The 18,685-nt window shown below is 32.8% G+C and overlaps 1 protein-coding gene across 1 annotated transcript in view; it reads right to left on the reverse strand.

Moving 5' to 3' along the window:
* Positions 1 to 18,685, reverse strand: part of LOC145247427 (E3 ubiquitin-protein ligase HECW2-like) — a 328,541-nt gene that overhangs the window by 87,019 nt on the left and 222,837 nt on the right. The window contains exons 4-6 of the mRNA XM_080109185.1: positions 15,196 to 15,296; positions 8,937 to 8,997; positions 3,306 to 3,469 (exon numbers count right to left, since the gene is read on the reverse strand). Of these exons, the coding sequence (XP_079965311.1) occupies positions 3,306 to 3,469; positions 8,937 to 8,997; positions 15,196 to 15,296 (326 nt within the window). The remainder of the gene's footprint in view (positions 1 to 3,305; positions 3,470 to 8,936; positions 8,998 to 15,195; positions 15,297 to 18,685) is intronic.

Raw genomic sequence — 18,685 nt, forward strand, 5'->3', positions numbered from 1 at the left:
ATCACAGGATGTACACTATACAGATACAAGCATTTCTGTTTAGGTCCCATCAAACTAAGGAGTATCAAAATAACAGACTATTCTGCATAAAGAAGCAATCATTACATGCAGACAAGGCTAGGGCATGTATCAACTAAAACAATGAAGAATAAACACACAAAAAAAAGGTCACAAGGTTATTGATTTGTTGAAATAACAATACCATAAAGCCTCTAATAATAATTTAGTTAATTACAGATGCTATGATATAACAAATCTCCAATTTCAACAGTCACATGACATGGGTCAGTTATGCCCCTTGGCTGAAAAAACGGTCAGAGATAATTGGGAAGTAAATAGAATGGCATTTTATTGCCTAAGTTAAGCTAAACGGAAGCTGCAAAATGGTGGAAAGTAGTTCGTGGGTTCAGGGGTTAATACCATGCAAACAGTAAATTTGTCCCAAGTTTGACTATCAGATTCGTTGTCAGCGACCTCAATTACCTATAAAAAAATTAGAGTGGTCGGTGTTCTGTTGTAGCATATCTGGATATTTACCTTATTTTTTTTATTATTTATGGTGAATTATTTTTTCTTTTAATTGTATTAATTTTTAACACTTCATGGCAATATGCCTTGTTTGATGGGAAATAAAGTAGAAAAAAAAAATAGTTTTAGTTCCAAAACTAGTTTTCTTACACGTTCCTGGTGCATCAGAAAACACTTTGATCTGTTTATTTATAATGTATGATTATTCACAACTAATCTGCCTCCTACATAAACCATTTAAGTTCTTTTATATTTAAACCATGTTTAATTCGTTCTCATGAATTTTTATTTAAACCATGTTTTAGTTTTAAAAAAATAACAAATCTCATGAACATACACGTGAAAAGGTATGCCAGAAAAATGAAGTAGCCATCTTTATAAGCAAGTATATGCTAGCTATAAAAAAAACAAAAAAAACTATATGTTAACTTCATAAAGACGACTGTCTTTTCAGCAGTTTTCATTTCATTGTTTAACGTGTATGATGTAACTTACTATGACTTATTATTTCAGTACTTGTGTAGAAATAATTTTTACAAATCTAATGGGGAGGGTGTTTTATAACTATTCTGTGCTTTCACCTAACAATGTAATAAGCAAAATATACCACAACACTTGAATTTAACTTAAAAATACTATAAAAAAAATAACATTATGTACACATAAGCACCATTATTTCTTTAAAACATGGTTTTAGTAAATAAAAAGTTTAGGAGCAATATCTGAAACTCATTTCACTAAATAATTTACATGGCTGAAATAGGACGTTTATTTATTTGATGTAAATAAGCTTTATTGAAAAGAAAATGGAGATTATATCTTGGTTTTTCCATTTTGCTTGAGATCTTATTCCATGTTTTAAACCCCTTTGTGTGTGTGTGTGTGTGTATATATATATATATATATATATATATATATATATATATAACTGCTCAATACTCTAGAGCTTGGCAGTAATATAAAATATACACTTATCACAAGTTATTTTACATATACATATATATATATATATATATATATATATATATATATATATATTTCCATAGGAGTAACCATTTATCAAGACCCGGAGGCCACTGAAGGATAAGGGTTAATGAGTGTACAGCAATCAATGGGACAATATCGTAGTAATCGTTAGTAGTGGAAATTTGGTAAATTGGATTACTTAAGGGGAACGGCTCATCAAGAACTTGTTTACATTGGACTTTAAAACCACGATATTGTGGTCAGCTGGAAAGCAGGCAAACAGAAGAGAGTCCCACAGGCATGCGGTTTAAAGAAAGAAGCTTTGTTCATGGAATCTACATTTAGGTTTAGGCACAGATAAAGAGTGGGGGAAATTATTGATAGTGGTTTCAGATCGACAAGTGTTTTTTGTGAAAGTTTGACAAGAGGAGACCATAGATTGGAGCTCAGACGAGCACTTGCCATGAAAATAACAACAAAGCAGAGACAGGCTCGCAACGTCTCTTCTGTGGGAAAGAGGTTGCAGAGAAGAGAAAAGGGCATCCCCTACTAGGCTACAAAGTATTTTGAACTCTGTCAAGGCAGGATAAGGTGCTTCTAGCAGCTCCTGCCCAGATGTGGCATTGTGGCAACAGTCCTCCATTTCATTCCATCGAAGGAATTCGTCAGACTAGCAGTTAGCCTGGGGAGTTCTTTTAGTAGAAAGAAAACGTTTGTGTAGCTCACTTGCTATTAGTATGTATTTTGACACTATTTTATATATACACACAAATGCTTATATATTTGAGGAATATTATGATTTGTTTTTAAAATGAAAACAATTGTGTGAGAAAAAAAAAAAATTAACGTCCATTTTATTAGTCAAAAAAAAATATACTTTATCAGTTTATTTTAATATTAAGCTATGGTTTTCAGATTGAGGGAAATAAGAAATGAAATGTATTCTTTTAATTATATTTATAGAAATAATTTATAAAATTTGAGAAAAGATCGACTTTTATAAAAAAGAAAAACATAAGATAGCCATAAATGGAATCATGCTAGAAGTTAAAAGTCTGAAAATTTCGTAAAAATATTTTATTATCAACAGTCTGATTATTCCACAGATCTAGCTTGTTAGAACTTCAGACCATGATGTCATTTTTCAGTGCAAGGGCCTGAATCTATATTTACATTGGTTGTGGCAGAAGTTTTAAGTCACAACTGTATTAAGAGTATTACCCTCACTAAGGATTGAACCTTCAACCTCCAGAAGTGTGTAACTTACAACTAAATTCTACCAAGTACTTTATCTACTACACTAGTCTGGGTGTCCGGCATTGCCCGGGTGTTTGGAGGTGTGTGTGGAGCAAAAAAAAAAAAATGGTAGTAGGCAGGCCTTGAACCTGTGATGCAAAGAGGGAAAAAAAGTGAAAGAAAATCTGACGTCTTACCGCTACTCCATGACACGAATGGAAGTTTGGAACGTTAAAATTAGGCAAAGTCAATCCAACCGATATGATAACTTGCAAAAATGGCTCCCAAAAAATTGACCCCTCCTTGTAGAAAACTGCCCAGTTGAGGGTGAAGGAATTAATTTTTTTAGCCAATTTTTCCATATTTGTCGTTCAAGACGTTGCGCTTCAAAATGATATCAATCTCATGAAAATTTGTTGCCTTTGTCGAAAGTTTTAGGCAGACATACAAACATACATACATTTAAACAGATAGAGGAGATTTATATTATAGATGATGGTCTGCAAAACTCATCTTAAAAATTCAAAAACAAAATAAATAAAACAAAATATTAATTTTTGTTTGTTTTTAATTACCTGTCCCTCCCATCGTGGATTGGTAGTATTTGATTCAATTGGTGTTCGTACTGGCTTACTGTGATGAGGAAGCTGGACCAGAGAACGTCCTGGATGCACCACCATCTTAATGTAGGGATCCGGATTGAAAAATATTCCCTTCTTCAGATTGGTAGCTTCTACATCTATGGGAGAGAAACAAACCAAAAATATAAAAAATGTGGAATGATAGGAGATGAAGATATTTGGGTGGAGTTTGAGATGAATCACCTCAGTATCTATAAAATCTTTAAAATCTGCTAAATAGACAATTTTCAAAATAATTAAAAAGCAAATTCAGTTTTTAGTACCCCTCTCCCTCCAAGAAAAATTTTTCAATTAACATTCCTTTGATGAATATAAATTGAAAGATTTTATTTATTACAATAAAGTTGAGTTAATCAACTTTTGTTTCCCTTAAGGCTTTTTTTCTTTCCAATGTATTTTGATCATGCAAAATTCATTTTAAAATATTCCTTTTTTTATATACAAAGGAGTTACCACTTATCAAGGCCCAGAGGCCAGTTGATGATAAGGGTTAATAAACATACAGTGGTCAATGGGACAATGTCGTAGTAACTGTTAGTGGAAATTTGGTAAATTGGATTACATAAGGGGAACAGCTCATCAAGCACTTGTTTATGCTGGACTTGAAGACGACCATATTATAGTCAGCCGGAAAGCAGGCAAATGGAAGAGAGTTCCACAGATGTGCAGTTTTAAGAAACAAACTTTGTTCATAGAATCTATATTTTTTAAGATTGAGTTATGTTTAAAATAATTTTCCGTTTATGGCACAATGAAAATGAGCCGTTTTGGGGGGAAGCTACAACTTTCCACATTTAAAAGCCTTATACTCGACCTTCCTTGTACTCAAATGAAAACCAGTATAATATGAAATGCATTATTAAAAACCTGGTGACTTAAGAGCATGTTCTCAAATGTTTATTTGAAGGATGAAGATTGTCTGAAGACCATTGCACGCATCACCTTACAAAATAATATCTCACTCTTTGTCTTTTCATATGTATGCATGTCTCTCAATATATATATATCTTTTTCTATTGTGTTTTTTTGTAATCACAAGAGATTTGTTAATCAGGTGAAATCTGAACACTATTCAAGGTGGCCATAAAATGTTGGAACTGGGACTCCATTGGTCACAAAAAGTTTGAAGGTACAACACACCAAGGTCAGTCACATACCAACGCAACTCTCCGATTCTTATTATAATGCTTCTTTAAATGTTAAAATCAAAGAACATATTTTTATAAAAGCATGCGTCGTAAACTTATTTCATAAAGTATTCAATTCCAGCACCAAATGTCCCAGCCCGAATAATACTCAGGAGAGAATTAATGATGAAAAGCTCGCCACTAATGACATTGAGAACTCTGAGAGAAGATCCATTAAGCAAATGTAGCAGATGACATATCGACCCCCTGATTTAAAGCGGATGTGCCTATTGTTTATCGTAGTTCACACTTGGGGAGCTGGTGTGCCACGCCCAGGATGTAATAGTTTCTCAAGAGATATCTGCATGCACAGACAAACCAAGTTACTCTCCCGTAAACGACTGTCATAATTTGCAATTAACCTAATAAAAATATCATTTATTAACTTCTATCTATTAGTTTTACCATCTCATTGTATGTTGTTTGACCCACAACCTGCTATTAATCTATACAGTATCTATCACTCTTGCTTCTTTCACTGTTTATTAACAATGGAAGATAATAAAAGGAAAAAAATATAAAGATTGAAATAGTGCATTATAAATAAAAGGAGTTTGGTTTGTATTTTCAAATATTTATTCATAATGTTTGGTTACATTGTTTTGTTTTATGATGCATCAACCTTTTTGCGTTATTTAATTTTGGATCCAATGATTTTTGAAAAATATTTTATGCTTCAAGATCTCCATATCTTTAAATATTTATTCATTTGGTTTGTTTTGTAGAAGAAAATTGTTGTTACTGTTTGCAAAGCGAAATACAAAACAATATCATCAATGTTTTGTGCATTTAAGTCAGAAAGCCAATATCTTCAGGCAGACGAATCTGGTAGCACTAGAAAATGAAATATCAGCACAAATATTTATACTATTTAATGTGTAGAGTAAGGAGAAAGAGGCTAATTTTGAATCTGTATTTTTTTAAAGTTTGCTAATTTTTCTGGCTTTGCAAACTTTGTTTCAAACAACTATTTACTATGTTGTTTTGGTGCTTTAAAAAAAACTTCCCATCTGTCTGAAAGCACCTTAGAAAATGTGACAATCTAACATACAAAGTTATCTTGTTTCAAAATCAGACCCAAATAGCATTTAAGCTGACAAAACCTTAACATCTACATAACAAATTTTCATTTGTGGTTGTTGCACCATGTTTTTGACAACATAATTTGCTACAATTTAAAAATTACTTGGTCTTATTCAGATGGCTACTAATGAGATATTTTTAAAATATCACCTAAAAAATAAAAATCATAACTTGTATTTCAGATTGAAGAATAAAATAGGTGTTGTCCATCTCATGTACAAAGAAAAATTAAAAACAAAAAGAACTTCATTGCATTCCATTCAATGTAGTCTAAGTATAACTAATTTAATTATAAAACACTAGACTTTTTAAACCATTAAAAATGGGCAAAAGTTATAGCCTGTTGATAAAGAATGAGTGCTTTGTGCCAAATTGATGGTTGAATATGGTTAAATTTGTACTCATTTTTGCATTAAATACCAACTTCTATTGATCCCTAACTGTGCATTGAATGAATAGCATAATATTTTGTTTGGTGCAGATTATCATAACAAAGGTCCATACAAAATTTTAGCCAGATTAGCCCAGTAGTTTCAGAAAAAAAGTTAGAGTAAATGCAGCATTGTGGTGATTAATCTATTAATCTCTAACTGCTTCAAAGGATACCATATTACTTAGTTCACTGCACCTTATAACAAAAGCCCATACAAAATTTCTGCCAGATTGGCTCAGTAGTTTGAGAAAAAGTGGAATGGACAAACAGACTAAGATAAATATAATAGATAAGCATATGAAAAAGGTCTTAAAACATATTTTCAATTTAATATTAAGAACTTAATTTTATGGGACATGTGTGACAATTTGACAATTCATCAAGCACACGCTGGAACTATCCGACCCGGCAGATCCAAAAAGACTTGGTGTGACATCATAGATATTGCCTGTGGACTGAATAATTTTGACCCCAAGAACAGAGACAACTGGAAATATGGTGTGAGATTAGTCAGGTGTGTAGCAAGCTAGTCAACTAGAAGGAGAACCATCAATACAAAAGATTCAGATTCTTTGGGCTACTGTTCTCATCCTAAGTGTTATTAGCACTAGGTTTCATTCATTGTAACCGCCGATATTTTTCAGGCATATCTTGTCGAACTCAGAAATCTGCATGGAAATTTGAATGCAACGGGTTCGGGTAGTGGATAAAGTACCTGTGTAAGATAATGACATCGTTAAAAGTTAAATTATTTATTATCAATCTATCTGCCTATCTATTTATCTATCTACCCAGTGATATTGTTAAAATAGTTTATATTGGGAGTTATTTATTGTCTCTATATAAATAAAATGAACTCACTTTTTCCCCCGTCTGATTTTGACATTAATAGGATTAAAAATCAAGATATTTCATGCAAATATGCACAAACGGCAGAACAATATCTGAGGTGTGTTATAGGCTTATTATTTCTCAAATTCCTCGATAATCTTAGATTTCTATACTTTTTCTGCTGAGAAGTCACGGCCAAAATCGGTTAAGATCAATGGAAGTGGTAAAATATTTTCTCTCTAATAAATTCCTCCTCCCCCTGCCACCACTTAACACCGTTTGGGGATCGTTCACAAGGAACAGTTGAGAAGAGAACACTGGTTTGGCTTCGTAGTTCTTTCATGTGAAGTTATTTAAAATCACTAAACTAAGCTGCAGAACTCTGTGCCGTAGTGGTTAGCGTGTTGGACAATTCACATTATATTTTCACGTTCGCGCCGACCTACCGTAGTCGTTTTTTTTTTTTTTTTTTTTTTTTTTCCTAAACAACTGGAATGGACTTTTCTTGGTGGCCGAACTGTTAACGTTGCAGATGTTTTTTTTTTGCTTTTTTTTCACACTTTATTTTCCTACTTTTACTCATGACTCCGGGTTTGATCCTTCCTACTTACCTACCATAACATTTTTTAAACCCCCCCCCCCCCGTCCCAGAAACAAACACTCGGGCAACGCCGGGTACCCCCGCTAGTTTATAGAATAAAGTGTAGCAATGGCTTTTAGCTGAGGATGTTCACATAAATTAGCTAGGTTAAATATTAACAAAATAACCTTGGGTAGGCATACGTGGAAAGGTTGCATGTCGATACGTGTGCTTTTTGAATGATAATGTAACGGAACTAAGGTAAAGAGGTCGGGAAGTTTAGTCAGTCAAAGAGTTTGAGTTTGATCACGGAAGTGAACAGACGTGCTTCAAGCCAGGAAGCGGGGCTATGAAGAACAAACATGTAGACATGAAATGCAGACTCTTTGTGAAGACCATTTGAGACAGCTAAAATAAATTTATATTTTAAAAATATAAAGTGTTGTTCTGTGGTTTCACAAAAGAAGGAAGAACAGAGGTCTCAATTGGTTATGGTGTTGGTCATTTCATGTTTCGTCACAAAGCTCAGTAGTGAAGATAGAAGAATGCTTGAAGAAAGAAAGGTATGAAGCATATATTATTCTTCTTATAAAAAATGATACCTTCATGTAGATATGAACTGTAATCTATACTCGTGTGATAACTGATATAATATGCTCTTTTTAGTTGTCGATATATCCTCTGACTAAACAACATACATACAAATCATACGTTTATAACAGGTGTGGTTATAAGAACAATATCTCTCACCCACTATACGACACCTGGTCAATTCAATTGTAATACACTTTTCTTAAGATGTAAGGTTCAATTCTCAGTGTGGTCAACACTCAGAATGAGGACTTCTACCTAGTCATGGCTGATGGAATAAGAGCATGCTACCTCTGTAGATTAAATAAAGGGTTCCATTTGAAATCCCCAAAGTTCGCAGAAAAATTCCAAATTCCAACAAGACTCACCTGAAAAAGATTGAAAGTTACATCAACCGAAACGTTGAGAAAATAACTCAAGATGAGAACAGTAGTCCGAATCATCCAAACAATACAGATTATCAATTCTCATCTCAAAAATTCAGAAACATAATGCAAAGGATGTCTCAATCTCTGCATGATAATCAAAAAATAACCACTAGCCAGCCAACACTGGCAACTAAACGCTGGCTCAAGAACTTTCCACCTGGAACATGCTGCCACAAGATTACTTCCTTGAAGACTACAACATAGTCATCTTCAAATAATGTCAAATATTTGTTATAAGCTTTTGTCAACTTTTATCCATTCATTATTTTCAATCCTCTCATTATTTATCATCATTTGACTTCAATCTATCCATGTCATTAAACCTTATTCTCAATTAGTGTAATTTATGAGTGGTAACTTATTAGTAAAAAAAAAAAATTAAAAACATTTTTTTAAATAACAAAAACAAATGAAACAAAGATATGAACAAACCTGACACGATAATTTTCAGGCGCTGCTGCATCTCGTTTGATAAGTTGCCATTTTTATCGCTCTACAAAGAAAATAAATAAATAAATTTTATTTAATTCAAAAACTTTCATTGCTGAGAATTATAGAATACTAGCGAGGGGTACCCGGCGTTGCCCGGGTGTTTGGAGGTGTGTATGGAAGCTCCGTGGGTGGGTGGGGGTGGGGGTTAAAAAAAAAAAAAGTAATTCTGAGGATCGAACCCGAACCGTTGAGGCAAAGTTGTAAATTAAAGTATGAAAAAAAAAACCTGCGATGTTAACCATTGCCCCACCGCGAGATGCTAACGGAAACACGTTTGAATTTATTTAATTACTTGGATTTGGCAGGTGCCCGTTTTAATGAGTTAATGAGGTCAAGTTTTACTGCGGGATAGTATTTACTGCTAAACGCCCCCCCCCAAGATGTTATAGGAAAAAGACTAACCCACATGCGGCGAGCGACAAATGTTGAATATTTATCTTCCCGAAATCGAGCAAATTAAATAGACAGGCGAGCTTCGTTGTTAACTCTGAGATATTACGATTTATATGTGATATAAAAAGTTTTAAAAAGTTGTGAAGTGACCGACCGCTTCTCTGAAAAAAGCTTTTTGTAGACATACAGAAAAAGCGAATACACATACATACATACACACATACATATATACATTTTCGCTTTTATATTTATAGAAGAATTAGATTCCAAACAGAATCAAATGGCGAAATAACAGCAGAAACAGGTTTCAAAAAAGAGCAAAACTTCATTACATACTTATACTTAAAGTGTTAAGAAAGAGAAGTAACGATCGATTTGTTTTATGGCATATACAAATTTTCGGGTTATTTAATGCAGCTCAATTTTTATTTTTGGTAAAGTTTTAGTTCTTGTCAAGATTTCTCCTTATATTAAAAACAAAAATAAAGAAAAATCTGTATGATTTACATGTCTGTGACGAAATGAAAATATCATATTCCAAAAATCGTTTTTTTTTTTATAACGAAAATCATTTTTAAGTGATTAATAAGAATGTGTAGCCATTACAACAGAAATATTGCAAGTTTAAACCGAGTTATCCCCTTTCTTTTTTTTTAAAGATTATTTTCAAAATGACGGACAAGACAGCCACTCTTCTGTTACTCATAAAATTTTATTTTCTTATTTTGAAATAAAACTGCTGGATCAATTTAGGTGATTTTTGAAATATGATTTTTATCATCACAAGTATGTATATCATACAGATTGTTCTTTATAAAACAAGAACCCGGTTTCTGTATTTAAGGTTCTTAATATTTTCAAATATTTAACAGATTCTATTTTGTATACAAATCACTTGTAGATTAATTTCTTTTGCATATGAACATTCTGTAAATAAAAGGTACGGACAAAATGAATACCCGATGCTCAAAATGTATAAACATTTTGACCCCTTCCTTTACTTAAAAATTCACCAAAAATCAGGAAATTAACCAATTTTAATAAATTTCAGTATTTATCAAACAATGATCGCAGAATACAATGAACTAATTATTTTTATTTAAATCTTAGTGGAAATGTATTATTTTGTTTAAACAAAAAATACTTTTACTAAAGTTATGGTTTTCAGTAGTAAATAGAAAATGCAAGAATTTACTTTTGCTTTTTTTTTTTTATATATATAAATAAAGCATCATAATTTGTAACAAAAAAATAAAATAATTTTTACAGGAACATTACGAAAAAAAACCCTAAAGTCCGTATTAATGAATTCGATATAACTCAAAGAAAAATTAATTTCTCGAACTACCGATATAACCATTGAATTAAGCATTGTTTATTTAATATTTTCACAGAAAAAAAATTATAATTGCAAAAAATATTTCTACTTTTTATTTTTAAATTACAGGTTTCACATAATTTTTATATGCAAGCTTTTAATAATTTCCTTGCTTGCAAGAATGTGAAACTTTCGGTGTAACATTTTTTATATAATATTGAACAATAATTAAAAAAAAAAATGAATTTAAAAACAGGAACATACAAAAATAATTAAATTAAAAAATGGAAAAATTTATACAAACGTTTCATGTCGGTAACTACAGATGCCCATTCTTGAAAAGAAAAGGAAACTTGTACGTTTTGCTCCCTCCACCTCTGCCTCCTACCTTTTCCCTCCAACTACCCAATGTCATTTTCAGATACGTTTCAAATTGTGTAAAGTCGACTTTAAATTTCACGTAAACATTCCGATTAATTAAAAATTTTTTTTTTTTTTTTTTTTTACATAGGCATCACCACATTATCAAGGCCAAGAGGCCACTCAAGGATAAGGGTTAAAGAGTGTACAGTAGAAATTGGACAATATAGTAATCATTAGTAATGAAAATTTGGTAAATTTGATAACTTATATGGAACGGCTCATCAAGAACTTATTTACTTTAGACTTGAACACAACCATATTGTAGTCAGCCGGAAAGCAGGAAAACGGAAGACAATTCCACAGGCGTGCAGTTCTAAGAAAGAAGCTTTGTTCATGGAATCTACGTTTAGGTTTAGGCACAGATAAAGAGTGGGGGGAATTATTGATAGTGTTTACAGCTAGACGAGTGTTTCTTGTGAAAGTTTGGCGAGGGGGGACCATAGATTGAAGCTCAGTCGAACACTTTCCATGAAAATAACGATACATCAGAGACAAACTCGCAACATCTCTTCTGTGAGATAGAGGTTGCAAGGAGGAGAAAAGGACATCTCCTACGAGGCTACGAAGTCTATTTTGAACTCTATCAAGGCAGGACAAGTCCTTTCTAGCAGCTCCTGCCCAGATGTGGCAACAGTATTCCATCCTTGGACGTACCTGGCTCTTTGTATTTTTTTTTAAGTGTTAATTTTTTCAATAATTATAAATTGTTTCCTTTCCACTTTGAATTCTGTATAGATATTGATAAATAATAGAGTTAACTTTTTTTTTCAATGAATTGTCAGTATAATTAATGAATTCAATTAACATTTATGCCGTTTAAAGTTTATGAAAGTTTAAATTCTATTAATATTTGTTTGAACTTTTATAATGAATAAATTGTCATTGTAACTTAGTGAATTAAATTCACTGAATTTAATTGAGTCAATTAAATTGACCCTCCAATTCTCCATAAGCCGGAACATTGTTATATAATGAAATTATGTCAATGTACTTCAGTATTTCTTTGAATTTTTCGCCATGACTTTTTTTTGACACAAAACTAATTTTGTTGCTACCATGGACATATTTTTGGATAATTATTACATTTTTTAGTAAAAGTTAAGTACATTTATTGTATTAATTCATTATTTAAAGACTTTAACTTAATACTTAACTTGGAAATAATTCCAGAAAACTTATATTTTTCTTGCCAGAAAAATGTAAACACGATATTTGTCATAATGAATTTTTATGTGAAATATACGGTTTTTCAGATTTGAGATAAAATTATTCCATGTATTTTTTATTTCACATGCTATTTTTTCTTTGAGAAATTAACTTTAAGCTGTAATCTTTTAAACATAATCAAAAAGTAATCGAAAATTAAAAAAATATTATGATTAACCGGCATTCAAAACCAGGTCCCCTACCTAATCATCAGAATTGCCCGTACCTAGTAAATAAACTGTCTGCAAGCAATAAAACGGATTTAGTTTGGTTCATTGGGTTTATATATACGGTGTCCCAAAACGATGTATACACACTTTAAATAATTTAAAACCAGATGTTTGTTTTTTCTTTGCAGATTAAACTCAGTGATCTTGATTACAGCCAGGCTAACCTTTGAAGAAAAAAAATTAATTCTAAAATGCTACTGAAAGCATGAAAACGCTGTTGAAGTGTAAAGACAGTTTAGGAGTGTGTATACATCTTTTTGGGACACCATATATATAAGATTTTGTTATCGACATTTTTTTAGTAATATTAACTTTGAAAAGCTGTTTTTAGTTTTTTTTCACGCTACCTTAGCGGTTTTTTAAGACCTATAAGCTCTTATTGTTATTCATACATACATATATATATATATATATATATATATATATATATATATATATATATATATATAAAATAGATCGCCCTATTGGACATATTTATTTATATTATTAAATATTTAAAAAAATGTTTTTTTATGTATACTTTTACGCACATTAAAAAAAAATATATATATATATATATATATATATATATATATATATATATATATATATATATATATATTACTTTGGAGTATAAGCCAACCGTGTTAAAAAGGAGACTAAGTTCCATCCAAACATCAAACAATTCCTTCATGGTGCCAACATTGTCTCTTTGTTGCATGGGAGTAAAACTGACACATTCTATCAAAATTAATCACCCTACTTTAGATATGAAAAAGCAGGTAATGATTAGCATTATCAAACCTCTATCAAATACTTCTAACATCTCTATATGATCTCGATGTATATCCCCATTAGGGGAGATGACGTTAGGCTTCAGCAGTTCTTGCAAGGAGGTATTGCCATCCTCCAGCATACACAACCTGATATTCCCAAATAGTCACCCATCTGGTACTGACCATTCTCAATATTGCTTAACTTCAGTATGAGCAATCCATAATAACATTTATAGTGTCTGATATATTATCGCTTCTGAAATACATAAATTCTGTGCCGGAGAAATTATCAGTAAATGAAACAGCATCCAAGTGTACAGGTTTTATAGATAGGTCTATGAGTACGGAGTCAAAAATGGTTATGGAATGATAACACCTCTGTCAGAACTATAAATATGTTGTATTTCTATTTATTTGTATTGTGTAATTTGAAAACAAGATTAAGATATATAATTTATTTCTTAACCCTATGTCCAAGTTTATTCTATTAACTTTTGGTGGATAATATATTAAAAAGATATATAATTATAAAGACATTCAGTATGTTTTACACAGCGATTCTGGTATTTGATTGCTATCACTGCTGGCTATAAATATAAACGCCCAATTCTTTGTTTCTGGTGCTACCAGATCGGGCTGTATAAAGATATTTGCTTGTTGACTTAAATGCACCAAGCATTGAGGTTTTTTTTTCTTTAATTTGCAGAACTCCATCTTCTGCAAAGTCAAAAACAGTTTTTCTCTACAAAACAACCAAACTAAACACCATGAATAAATATTTAAAGATATAAACAACTTGAAGTATAAAATTTTTTTCCCCAAATTACTAGATTCAGCATTAAATAACCTGAAAAGCATTGATATGTCGGAAAACAAAATATAATTTATTTCCTAACCTTATGTCAGATTGTATTATATTTAACTGTTGGTGTATGGTACACTAAAAATAGATATTACTCTAAATAACCAACAGTCTTCTTTGAAAATAGTATATTACACCAAAAGTCTCAGAAAAAAAAAAACAAAAAAACTATCAAAACTAAAAATGATTTTCATTATCTCTATATAAATAAAATGAACTCATTTTTTCCCCGTCTGATTTTGACATTAATAGGATTAAAAATCAAGATATTTCATGCAAATATAATATGCACAAACGGCAGAACAATATCTGAGGTGTGTTATAGGCTTATTATTTCTCAAATTCCTCGATAATCTTAGATTTCTATACTTTTTCTGCTGAGAAGTCACGGCCAAAATCGGTTAAGATCAATGGAAGTGGTAAAATATTTTCTCTCTAATAAATTCCTCCTCCCCCTGCCACCACTTAACACCGTTTGGGGATCGTTCACAAGGAACAGTTGAGAAGAGAACACCGGTTTGGCTTCGTAGTTCTTTCATGTGAAGTTATTTAAAATCACTAAACTAAGCTGCAGTGCTCTGTGGCGTAGTGGTTAGCGTGCTGGACAATTCACATTATATTTTCACGTTCGCGACGACCTACCGTAGTCGTTTTTTTTTTTTTTTTTTTTTTTTTTTTTTTTTTTTTTTTTTCCTAAACAACTGGAATGGACTTTTCTTGGTGGCCGAACTGTTAACGTTGCAGATGTTTTTTTTTGTTTTTTTTTTTCACACTTTATTTTCCTACTTTTACTCATGACTCCGGGTTTGATCCTTCCTACTTACCTACCATAACATTTTTTAAAACTCCCCCCCCCCCCCGTCCTGGAAACAAACACTCGGGCAACGCCGGGTACCCCCGCTAGTTTAAAATATTTCATAATATTCTTTGGTTTTTTCAAAATAAACTTATCGAATATGTTCCAAGATATGACAACTATATAGAATAAGAAAAAAAGAAAGGGAATAATTACCCTAACTGATGCGCGGGGGTTCCGTACAATAGCAGAAGGTGTACAAGCAATTTCTTCTCCAGAACTGCCTTGAAAATATTTGAAACAAATTCTGGTGATGGCTGAAACAGAATAAAAGAATTGGTTAACATCAAACATCAATTGGGGAAACATGAGTTGGAACAATTACATTGAAAGCATCGCCAGGGCCGCTGCAAAGAAGGTAGGCTCTCTCTACTATACTAGAAAATTACTAACACCTGTACCTCTATAAGGTACACCATTCGCCCATGTATGGAGTATTGCTGTCATATTTGGGTTGGTGCATCTGCTACTAGTCTTTTGCTCCTAGACAAGGTTCCAAAGAGAGTCGACGATCTGATAGGCCCTGAACTGGCATCTAAGCTTCAGCCTCTGTCCCATCGACGAAATGTTGCATCCCTCTGCCTGTTCTACAAGTATTTTAATGGAGAATGCTCTGATGAACTTCAAGCACTTGTGCCCCTACGACGTAAACATCCTCGACAAACCTAACAGAACCTAAATCTCACCCCCACACAGTAGAGATCCCTAGATGTAAAAGATCTTTCTATTCCAGTAGTTTCTTCCCCAGAACCGCTAGACTTTGGAATTCCATTCCGTGTCCCTGCTTCCCCAACTGTACTGACGTGCAGAAGTTCAAGTGTAATGTGAACAGACACCTTGCTGCCCAAATCCCTATATAGTACCCCAGTAGATGTTACCCCTGATAGTAGCCCCCTACACTAAAGGGGCAATGTGCCTTGTTTGGGGTGAAAATGCAATAAAAAAAATAAAAAATTAAAAAGTGTTTTATTTTGGTGTCTTCAAATAATTGTCTTTCAAGAATAGAAAATCTGAGAGATAATTTCAGTCACCTAGAAAAAAAAATGGACTTGTATGATTTCAAGATTTAGTAATTTCGATACAAATTTATCTTAAATGTGATCATAAAGATGGGAAAAGATAAGTCAATTTGTGTTTGCACTTACAATTTAGAAATAGATCATAACTTTGATTGAGATTGTCGGACTGACTTCCTCATCTTGGTTCTTATTGTCACAACGTTTCGGCCGTTTTGCCCTCCGGCCTTCGTCAGGTGTTTTGTATCGAACTGGGGAACCGTTTGTTAGGAGTCTCGAACTCAACCCTTTATTATTATTATGGGGGTACCATATTCGGACTCCAGCTAGGCTTTGGGACATAGTTGCTGATTCTCTGTTTTGAATGTTACTTTTTCACTGCCTTGGTTCAAGATTGAACTCAGCACCTTTGGGTAACTAAACTTTGATACAACGTCTAGGACCACTCGGCCATATATCACTAGGACAACCAAGATGAGGAAGTCAGTCCGACAATCTCAATCAATGAAAACACATCTCAAAAATACAGACAATTAAGATCATAACTTATTGAAAATCAAATAGGTCTTGCTAAAGAAAAACAATTGAACACAAATGCTAAATTTCTTCAAAAAATAAATTACTAAACAGAACTATTTGTTTTATTAAAGTCCAAACAGTCATTGAATGAAAAAAAATATCAAATCATAATGAATTAATAAAATGTTCTTTTTCAAAATCAATATGCAAATTAGCTAGCCTTGTAACTGATATTGCATATACATAAGCATTATATGAAACAAAAATGTGTCTATTGTGTAAATTTTAATTAACTCGAAATAAGGCATATTGACTTAACTGTTAATGAAAAAAAAAATGACTCAGACTTTCACATTTATTCATTTAGTAAATATACATTTGACATATTAGAGTTCTTTTTAACAAAGGGAGTCACTGCTTACTAAGAACCTCTATCCAGTCATAGCTGATGCAACGAGAGCATCCAACCCCATGGATTAAGTAAAGGATTCAGTTTGAAATTCTGTGCAGATTCCCAGCGATCGACAGAAAGATTCCCCTGTAGAAGGTCAGGTGTTACACTGCTCAAAACGTTGCGAAAATAATACTCAAAATAAGAACAGTAGTCGAAAGAATCCAAATAATATGAATACGGTTGTTGTGCAGTATGATAATTCTCACCGATGTGGCCTTGTTTTACTAAATAATCAGGTTGTCAATCGTCACAGAAATTACAACTACCTGTAGAGGGATTTTTTTTTTTTTAAAGCACAGTTATTATTTAGATCAATGGTCCCTACCCAGGGAGGAATTTCAAAAGACGTATTGGCACCATTAATTCAGGACCACAAAAAACACTTCATCCATCGCTACTGAAATGCTGAATTTTATCTCTGCTAGCTGTGCTGATGAACTCCTAGCACTTGTGCCCCCTTGACACATTCTTCCAACTAACCTGACAAGCAGTAAAATCACAACCCTTTACTGTTGAGGTCCATAGATGCCAGAAAACCTTCTACTTTAGTTTCTTGCCTCAGAATGCTAGACGTTGGAATTCTCTCCCTATTTCCTGCTTCCTTAACTGTACTAACCTGCTGAAGTTTAAATGTACTGTGAACAGACATCTTGCTGCTCAACTCTTCACAGTTCCCTGTTTTACATGATCCTAAATAGTAACTCTAATCGTTCCAAGTGCCAATATGCCTTGTTTGAAATGAAGTGTTAAAAAAAAAAGAAAAAAAAAGTTATGTTATTATTATTAGTATAAATGCACATTTTGAATTCAATATTTTTTGAAAGGGGAAAACATTCTAATACACAACAAAAAAGGTTGAAAACCACTTTTTTTTAGATAACCATGATTCAATATCAACATTAATAAAGGTTTTATCAGTCAACGAGGAACCCCTCCCTGGATTTTAGCCATCTAACTCTGTTCCGAGCTATCCACTGCCATGTGGGACCCATGTATTGTATCTGGTTGTCCTTCCATCTCGTTCTTGGCCTTCCTTCTGGCCTCTTTTGTTCATGAGGTGTCCATTTCATTGTTCTAATGGACCATCTGTTGTCATGTCTGGCTACGTGCCCTGCCCATCTGTGTTTGAATGTTTTGATGGCAGTATTGATGTCAATAACTCGTTTGTTGGCGGATCCAGATGTTTATTAACATGATTATTAACATGGTTTGCTCCATGAAATGTGATTCTTCGCCATGCATTGATGGTCATTTTCTATAGAGTGGCTAACTACAGACTATAGGTGCACAAAAGCGACTTAAGATGCACCCCCCAATAATGGGTGCATGCGAAGCAGTCAAGAACATCACAAAATGCATTCTGGGAAAAGTACTACTCTTCTACACAAATCTTAAAGTCAACTGAATCTTAAATACTGCATTAATTATGGGAAGCTATGTGGATGTCTGCTGTATCAGTGGTTATGAATTATCTCCCTTGAACGATTCAGATTTTAATTTAAACTTTTTAAAATATTTTTCACCTTGTGTTTCACCTTTGGCACTGAAACAAGGGATTTCTGTAAATAAGGAACCCAATTTATCGGAGGTATCCTAGGCGAGGAGCTGTGAATTTAAATTTCTTCATGTTAATACAGTTAGGGAAACGGGGTGCAGG

This window comes from Euprymna scolopes, chromosome 25 (genome assembly GCF_053919585.1).
Source record: "Euprymna scolopes isolate OS-2025 chromosome 25, ASM5391958v1, whole genome shotgun sequence".
NCBI lineage: Eukaryota > Metazoa > Mollusca > Cephalopoda > Sepiida > Sepiolidae > Euprymna > Euprymna scolopes.